The sequence below is a fragment of the Meleagris gallopavo genome, chromosome 3 (genome assembly GCF_905368555.1).
Source record: "Meleagris gallopavo chromosome 3, MGAL_WU_HG_1.1, whole genome shotgun sequence".
In the NCBI taxonomy this organism is placed as follows: domain Eukaryota; kingdom Metazoa; phylum Chordata; class Aves; order Galliformes; family Phasianidae; genus Meleagris; species Meleagris gallopavo.
The window spans coordinates 64,230,675-64,239,872 of NC_139406.1; the positions used below are offsets into that span (position 1 = coordinate 64,230,675).

Here is a 9,198-nt window from a genome sequence, read left to right on the forward strand (position 1 = left end):
TGCAGTGTCTGATCAAATACAGCTTGATACTACATGCTTGATTTTAAAACTTTTTTTTTCTTTTTTAAATTTTGAAGTAACACCACCATGGAAAAATAGAAGGAGTTGATATGGCTCTAGCTTATTAAAAGAAAGAATCACTTCTTCAGCAAGCCAGTTGTCATTTAGTGTTTTGTGTTTTCTTTCGGAAAGCAGAAATACCAAGTTGAATGCGGAAATGAAAAGAATATTGTAAAAAATCATGATTTTTTTCTGATCTTCCAAAGTATTTATTTTATGTCTATCTTTCATTATAATATAGTTTAAGGCAGCCTGTTATTTAATTTGAAGCAGATTTTCTCTGCTTGCAAAAAATAAAAGCCATAAGAATCTTGAGCAAATGCCAAACACATGCTGATGTCACTCTATAGCAAATAATATTTCATATGATATAATGTACTCAAATTATATTGTAGATAACAAAAGTGTAGAGAAAAAAAATCATCAAAATGTGAAGGGTTCTTCAGGGTCTTTATTACAGAGGTCTGACTTATCATCTCATTTGTAATGCAGCTAATGTTTAGTGGGTTTCAGAGCAAACCATGTTGGCACACAGAATAAGTGTCTTCATGTTGTGGTAGGCTTTTTTGTCACTGACTTCCTGGATAGAAGATTAATTCATGGCTCAGGATCTCAGTGACGTCTGATTTAGCTTGAAAATTACTTTGAGAAGTGAAACTGAGCAATTCCTCTTTTTTTTTTTTTCCTCTTTAGTCCTTCAGTTTTTAACAAAGTCTCATTAAGAACATTAGATAATTTGGTTTGAAACTAAAACTGAATTCGTTCCCTTTTATATTCTTTCTCAGAAATACGGAGTTGGTTCAGACACAGGAGATAACCCCACATTAGTACTTCACTATCTATGCAGACCCGTGGAATATTTATATGTGCACAAACTCATCAGACAAGTTAAAAACCTGTAAAAGAAAGAGAAATGTAGTGTTAGATCTTTAAATACAGTGTTCTACAAAGGCACTGGAAGCAAGCAAAAAACAACTTGCTAAGATGACATGAAAATATGGAAAGGATCAGATGTCAGTAAGAAGTTACTGTCTTTACTTAAATGAAAAAAGTCATCAGTACAGATAGATAAATAAAGGCTGAGAATGCGCTACTTGAAGAATGCATATGTGGGAAACATTCCTGATCTTTGAATACTTTCAAAAATTAATGACAAAGGTATTGGGAGTTAAAATATTTATTTATTTATTTATTTATTTATTTATTTATTTATTTTTATGATAACTTCCTTTTAATGTGCATTGCGTGTTTATTAATCACATTAATCATCTGGTTTGCGACAAACAATTCCTGATCTTGGAATCAGACTGTGGAGCAGGCCAATCCGGATAAGTTAACTCTACTGAGAGTCTGATGAGTCTTAATACATTAAGTATTCCTAGGTGCTGAATTCCTTTACATCACCCATAAAGAATGGGCTTGGCTTCATAAGGAAATGCTTGCACAGAGAAAAATTTTGTGAGTTAACAGAGGTCAGTGCTGAAGCTTCAAGGAGATTTTAAAAGGGAAGGTAAATAGGTGACAAAGAGTAAACTAATGATCACATTTTGTACCACCTTCCTGGTAGGAATCAAGTTTCTTCATTGTTTACTGTAGTGTATATTTTAGCATATCTGACTGTGTTGGGGAAAAAGCTCTTTTATGTAACACATACAATTTTGATGATAAAAATGGAGGAGTGACAGTGAAGAATTTACCATTATGGTTCATTCCAGCCCACTGGAGTCTTTGACACCAACCTAAAATTTCAGAGCAAAATTTGTTAATGAAGTAAAGGCAAGGAATAAATACAAGAACTGTACTGACTTAGAAGTATTTTGTAGAGTGATATGTTTAAGATTATCACCAACTGCTAGAAGTGACAAGGAATGATAATTTTATTATAATATTATAATTACAAATACAATGTTATACAGTGGAAGGTTTTTTTATATTTATTTGACATTTTACCATATGACCTTACAATACATATATCTAAAAGTATTCATGTTAATATGCACGGTCATTCATTTTGCCCTTTCTTGGAAGTTACTGCTTTATTTTCTAATGAGTCTGCTATTTTTTTTAAGGTTGCACTGCTGAGAGCACATGCTGGGGAACACCTGTTGCTTGGAGCAGCAAAACGGTCCATGGCATATAAGGACATTTTACTTTTAGGTAAATATTGGTTTTATTTCAATTAATAGTGATGATGATATAGTATACTAGCAACCATGTAGTCACTTAAGTGGGACAACTGTTGTGACATAATCAAAGCAATGCATTCTGAGAATGCTAAATAGCTATTAAAGACATAATGTCATCTGCCCTGTTCCAGCAAAAGCAGAATACCAGAAGACCAGAAGCAACAATTTAGAGATTTCCTAGCAAATGATTTCGTTACGTTAGCATCATTTTTTATATCTTTATCCCATACAAAAAAAAAAAAAAAGAAAAAGAAAAGAAAAGATCACAGTAACAACAAAAAACACCACCAGTACCAAAATCACATAAGAAATCTTCATTTAAGAGAGGAGATTCAGTCTCATGAAAACCATTTACCTGGTTCTTTCCTAAAAGCTCTTCAGAAATTATCACAGAAGATCCTATAGGCTATGAAAGAGGATGGCCTGTTCCCTGCAGCTGTCTTTCCCAGCATCTTTTTCACTGCTGTTTTGACAGCTGCCATGTGTCACCATGCAAAGAGCAATCCTGTTTTTCCCTGCCATGTTGGATGTAGATACCTACATCCAAAGAAGAGGTGAAATTGAGTATTTACTGAAAGTTTTCTGATGCTTCTACATTTTGTTGGGAATAACAAGAGCATTTGTTGGATAATGAAGCATTCCTGATGTCTTCTCTGAAAAAAGGCTATTTGTCCATTGAAAAATCTCATTATTCATCTTGGGATACAGTGGGGGGAGAAAAAAAGTTAGATCAGTTTACTGGTATCTTTATCTTTTGTATAAAGGCTTGCTAATACCATGCTTGTGCATTCAAATGTCCATGTCAGTGCCGTGGACTAATAAGTAACTACACATGATGGCATATTTACCCGCACAGTTTATTCACTGGGTGAGAGCTGTAATTGGTACCTATAACTTTATTTGCATCATGAAATTTTTGTATGCTATAAAGGAGAGCTATTGAATGAAAAAATACTAATTTGATTAAGCAAAATAAAATATATTTTTGAAAATGATTTTCATCATGTAGTATGTTGCATTTAAATCTTTATATCAGTCTACATGTTGTTATTCTTTCTTTCCAAGGTAACAACTATATAATCCATCGCAACAGTACTGAAGTGGAGATCAGCCGAGTCGCAAATCGAATTCTAGATGAACTAGTTCGACCCTTCCAGGAAATTCAGATAGATGACAATGAGTATGCTTGCTTGAAAGCGATTGTGTTTTTTGATCCAGGTACATTCCTGAAAATATATCTCAGAATTATTGTTAATTATTGGTTTTGTTCAGATTACACTGAAAGTGATTTTTGTTGATATAGCATGTGCTCATGATATCTAGCTGGGAGGAAAAGAACAAAATGGAAAAAAAAAAAAAGTAAGATGCTCCTCCCAAATCAAAATGCATCTTGATTGTATGCTTTTGTCATTTTTCAGATGCAAAAGGCCTGAGTAATCCAATGAAGATTAAGAACATGCGGTACCAAGTCCAAATCAGTTTAGAGGATTATATTAATGACCGTCAGTATGACTCCCGAGGAAGATTTGGAGAGCTTTTGCTTTTACTGCCTACACTCCAGAGTATCACTTGGCAAATGATTGAACAAATACAACTGGTTAAACTATTTGGAATTGTTAAAATTGACAGTTTGCTTCAGGAAATGTTACTGGGAGGTAAGTTAACAACATCTCAAACTTACTATGCTGTATTCTGTTGAATTTAGCACACTGAGATGCTGAGGGAATCATGATGTAAGCAAGCACTTTGACCAGTACCACACTGACTGAGCTTCAGGTCATATAATCGTTAGCTAAATGCTTGTCCTGTCTGCTCATCTTATTCCCTCAGTCCTACAGTCTCAGATTGTGCTTTGTACTTCTTAGTCTTTTCTGAATATCTAGACACAGAATTCCCTTGACAGATTACAGAATTCTTACAGATATTTCAAGAAGTCTGCTGTTAATGCAATCAAAACAGTGCAAATAAACACAGTGCTTAATGTGGTTGAAGTCTGGTTAAATTGTTTAATGAATACCCAGAGGCAATTATTCAAATTGCCAATCAAAATATTTACTCTGCAGAAATATAATTATTGCAATATAAATTGCTGGCAACAACCTGCTCTTCTAAACTGATATATGCTCATGTTATTTTTGCAGGTACTTCTAATGATACCAGTCATTTACATCATCCAGTACATCCTCACTTAGCTCAAGATCCATTAACTGGCCAAACCATCCTCATAAGTTCAATGTCTGCTCCTGTACATGCAGAACAGATTTGTAAGTAATTGCAAGTTAGCCTTCCATCATAAAATTTCAGTCTTATAGTTTAACATATTAATTAAAATGGTGGCCTGTCAGTGCTTATAGAGTTATTTCATAAAGAATAAAATAATTGTGCATTTTAAAAACATTTTGTAAACAGTGATAAGTAAGAGTCTTTGGCTTGAATTTAATCTAATTTTAACAATTTAGCACCATTCTGATACATCGTTGGTTTTACGTGCACAATTTCTGATAAGCTGAAATCTCCAATAATGTCCAATTTGCCTAGCATGACGAACGTAGAAGAACTGTATTTGGGGTCAGTAGTATGTATATATTTGTGCAGAATTGGACAGAATATTAAAAAGTGCAATTCTTTCTGAATTTTTTTTCAGCAACACCAGAGACTCCATTACCTTCCCCTCCTCAAGGCTCTGGACAAGAATACAAAATGTCTTCAAATCAGGCTTCAGTAATTGCACAGCAGTCTATTTTGAAACAAAAATCATTGTGATAATTTTCTTTGTCTTGCTCATCCTACTTTCCTTATTTCCCCCATTCTTTCCCTTCAGTTCTCCCTCCTTCCATTCCTCCTTCCTTTTTATGCACTAGATAATTTGGTAGGAAACTTGCACATTTAAAATCTCAGGATGATAAAGAAGATTATTTCCCCAGCAGCCACTACTGTGGGTGTTTCTTGAGACCCTTTATGATTTGGAAAGTAATACTCACTGTTCTGACTGCTATGTAGAGCTGTAACTGTGGACACTGCAGCTGATAAAAATGTATAAAGGTTGATGTTATTTTTAGATCTCTTAACTGCACAGATTCATTTTTTTTTATTTTCTGTTTTAGTTGTCATCTTAATATTATTGTTTTAGTTGTGTATATAACTTTTTTTTTTCATTGTGAGTGAACAGTCTAGGGCTTGTTTAGCTGTGAATTGTAGGCATGAAAAAGTGCATTAGTCAAACCAAAGCGAAGATTCCACAAACAAAGCACATATAGTAAATAAAAACGAGGAAATACTGAATGGATAGAAGTATTCAATACGTTTTCAAAAATACTGATTTGAAAGAAGCATCTCTTTCAAATAAAATTTCAACAAAGGAGTTGAATCCTCCCTGCAACAAATTTGTGTGAATCAGAGGGAGGGCTTGCCATGTGCGACAATGTTTGAGAACTTTTTGAAATCTACATACACAGTAATGTCTGTATTACTCAACGAGACAGTACCTAGGCATGGATGTATAGACACCAGAGTGCTACCATTTATATTACTAAAGAGTTAAAAAGGGGTCTGAATTTTTAATGGTCAGGACTATTTCTCTCCCAGACAATTTCTCAGGGCATTTTGGGAATTAGGCCTGTCTAGGGACACTTTTTACTCTGTACTTTCAATATTGCCATCTTTCTTTACAGAGAATAACTGTAGAAACATAGCCAGGCCATGTCAGTTGACCTCAAGACTGGAGTATATAGACTTTGTACTGTTTAATTTACTAATGTAAATGTAGGCATTGTGTTATTTGTCTAACTGTCTGGTGAGTGCACTGGCAATCACTCTAAACTTTACTAGAGAATAATTGTATCAGAGCTGCTCTGAAAGTAATGCCTCCTATTTTATTATGCTTTGTCACAACGGCAGAGGTGGATGTTGGCAGTATGGCAGTAGAGATCAAACCTTACCACCAATAATCCATTATGTTTTGTTGCCATGTGACAGATGTCAGCAGAGGGGCAATCTGACATATCTGACATGGAAGCGTGTATGAAGCAAAAGTATGGAATTTAATTCCTTCATGTGGAAAAAATAGCACTTATTGACATTCATCAACACGTGCCTAATGTTTATGGAGGCCAAACAGTGGGTTTGAGTGCAGTGATGCAGTGTGTGCATTTCAGCACTGGTGAAAACAGTGACAGTTTTCTGGACCACTATGAGCCTGAGTTAAAATGGCAGTCCATGGAGTAGACACATGAGAATTTTTTACAGAAGAAAAAGTTCAAGATTCAGCCCTCGGCAGGAAAGGTGATGTGCACTGTCTTTTGGGACAAAAACGGGGTGATCCTTCTGGATTTCCTGGAACCTGGACAAACCATCAACTCTGACAGCTACATCATGAGACTGACTAAGTCGAAGGTTCAAGCTTCCAGAGTCAGACTGGAGAAGAAGACAGCCTTTCTCCTGCAACACAGTAATGCCAGGCCCTTTACCATTTTGAAGATCATGGAAAGCACAACCAATCTGGGCAGCACTGTCATATCACACCCACCATATAGTCTAGATTTGGAGCCTTTTGACTTCCATCTATTTGGGCTGAGGAAAGATGGATTACATAGCCAGCATTTTTCTATCAACAGTGTCACAGAAACTGTGAAACAGTGGATTACCTCCAGTGGTGCATATATTTATGGGCGTGGCATGCAGGCTCATGTTCATCACTGGCAAAAATGCATTGCTAAAGCTGGTGACTGTTGAAAAATAGCATTTTGTAGCTGAGAATTTGCTGAGAATAGTGTTTTTGTACTCCTGTTGTAGTTTCTATGAAATAAATAGGAGGCATTGCTTTCAGAGCAACCTACATATTTATATTGTAGATCTATGTCTGGAGACAGATGATTTGCTAACTCAAGTGATAGACATGCCTGAATTCAACTCCAGATGTTCCTCATTTGAGCCATGGTATTTCAAGCTATGAAGATAACCAGCACATCATGTTTGGATTTCAAACTCAGAATTTTCAGGTGTTTGGTATGAATTGACTTACTGTGATGAGTCCCCTTTGACTCCTCTTCTTCCTTTCCCAGTTTTGAAGGATCCGGAATTGATTGACATTTTCTTTCTGAGGTCTATATTAACTGATCTAGATAGAGACCCTCTTCAGTTTGCACAAGGGGCTGTTGTGACACATGCTCATATGGGCATATATTCATTAAGAATGTTTGAAAATTATCTCTTATAAAACATGAAGTGATTATTTTGTTCATACAGTAGTGATATCATAAGAAAATTGCCACTTTGCACATTTTATTTATTCCAGACAGCAATGCTATTCTTTTAATACTTCAAAGTAGGTGTTTGTTTGGATTTCCCCCCCCCTAGAAGCTATATAAGAAATAAACAGGAAAAATATTTGCAGTATGCTGAACCATGGCAAAGATGAAACACAATGGAGTTAGAAATTCTGCAAGGTGAGAAGTTGTTCATCCTGAATCAGGCATTTGCCTGAATCACAGCATCCAAAGATGATATAATTAAACCACTGGCCTTTAAGGTTATTTCACATACTTTTTTTTTTTTTTTTTTTTTTTTTTGTAGGCAGAAAATACACAGTGAATATTGAGCTGATCTAAACATTTAAAGGGCTTTAATGAAAATACATTTACCAAAAGGTAGATGCTGTGTTTCTTCTTGTTATTTTGAAGCAGTTGCCTTTGTACTTAGATCTGCATACAATAGCTCTTAAAGTTTACCTTTTGCTTTATAGAATGTGCTTTTCTTGTTGCCGGTTACTGTGTGGTTTTTTTTGTTGTTGTTGTTTTTTTTCTATCAATTCATTGCTCTTTTTACTAGACCCTTTTAGTAAGACTTTTTATGACAGAATAAAGTATCAAAGTTTTGCCGTTAACTTTAGGGGTATCAGAACTGTGCTGTTTCTCCATGTAGTCCACCAGCTTTCTCACTTTGTGAGAAAAAGGATAAAGCATGCATGACACTGTTGACTGAGGTCACTTTTGTGACCCTCTCAGAAAGTGAATGTTTGGCTGTGGCTGGATATGTGTGACTTCTCTGGGTGAGATTAAAAAAGCCAGTTTTGTGAATATGACAGGATCGGTCTGACTAAATAAAAGTAACTTGAAATATAAAATGCCGCCCAAGTTGGGTACCCCTGCCTTATATAAGCAATTAACGTAATAACATAATGGGTTTAGTTTTCACACTGTTGTTTAATATTAAATGTAAAATAACATGGTTTCACACACTGCCAAAATGTACTGGATGAAAAACATACTTTAGTATTTTATCTTACTAAAAGATGTTATCTATTTTGTACAATATATTACATTTTTGAATAAGAGGAACACCACTGTAATTTATTGGGAAAAGCTGATTTATTTTATAACTGTAACATTATTTTTGTAAGCTTAATTATTCAAAATCAAAAATGATTAGCTTTGTTAAATATTAAATTATAATAAGATGTAACTTTATATGTTTGAACTCTGATACCAAGTTTTTGTGTTGAGCATTTGGAATTGAAATGGTTTTTCTGGAAATATTTCAAATGGACTGTTTTTCATCAAAATTCAATAAAGAAAAATGAATGATCCAAATGACACATTTGCCTTTGTTAATTATTTTTATTATTATTTTACTATTTACATAAACATTGATGACACTTTCTATTGCGTATCTTATGAATAGGCATAAAACTGTAACATGTTTTCATCTGTACAGTATTCACGGAATCACAAAATGGTAGAGATTGCAGGGAACTCTGGAGGTCATCTGGTCCATCTCCTTGCTCAGGCAGGATATTGAAATCATATGAGAGAATATAATGGCAACATTTTAGTTGATTCTCCTGTAACATGACAAAGTATTACATAGCTATAGTTTTCAGTTTTTAGTCTTGCCTCAGAAAAAAAATTGAAGCATGTGCTTAATGCCATCTGTATTTAAAATGAAGCATATGTTC

General features: G+C 34.6%; 1 protein-coding gene across 4 annotated transcripts in view; it reads left to right on the plus strand.

Annotated features, from left to right (window-relative positions):
• The window catches only part of HNF4G (hepatocyte nuclear factor 4 gamma), a 59,724-nt gene extending 50,886 nt beyond the window's left edge, over window positions 1-8,838 (plus strand). For all 4 annotated transcript variants that reach the window (XM_085221306.1, XM_085221304.1, XM_085221305.1 and 1 more), the window contains 5 exons: window positions 2,130-2,217; window positions 3,312-3,464; window positions 3,665-3,901; window positions 4,388-4,510; window positions 4,891-8,838. In XM_085221306.1, coding sequence (XP_085077432.1) covers window positions 2,130-2,217; window positions 3,312-3,464; window positions 3,665-3,901; window positions 4,388-4,510; window positions 4,891-5,009 — 720 coding nt within the window. In that variant the 3' untranslated portion in view covers window positions 5,010-8,838. The remainder of the gene's footprint in view (window positions 1-2,129; window positions 2,218-3,311; window positions 3,465-3,664; window positions 3,902-4,387; window positions 4,511-4,890) is intronic.
• The last annotated feature ends 360 nt before the right edge of the window (window positions 8,839-9,198 follow it).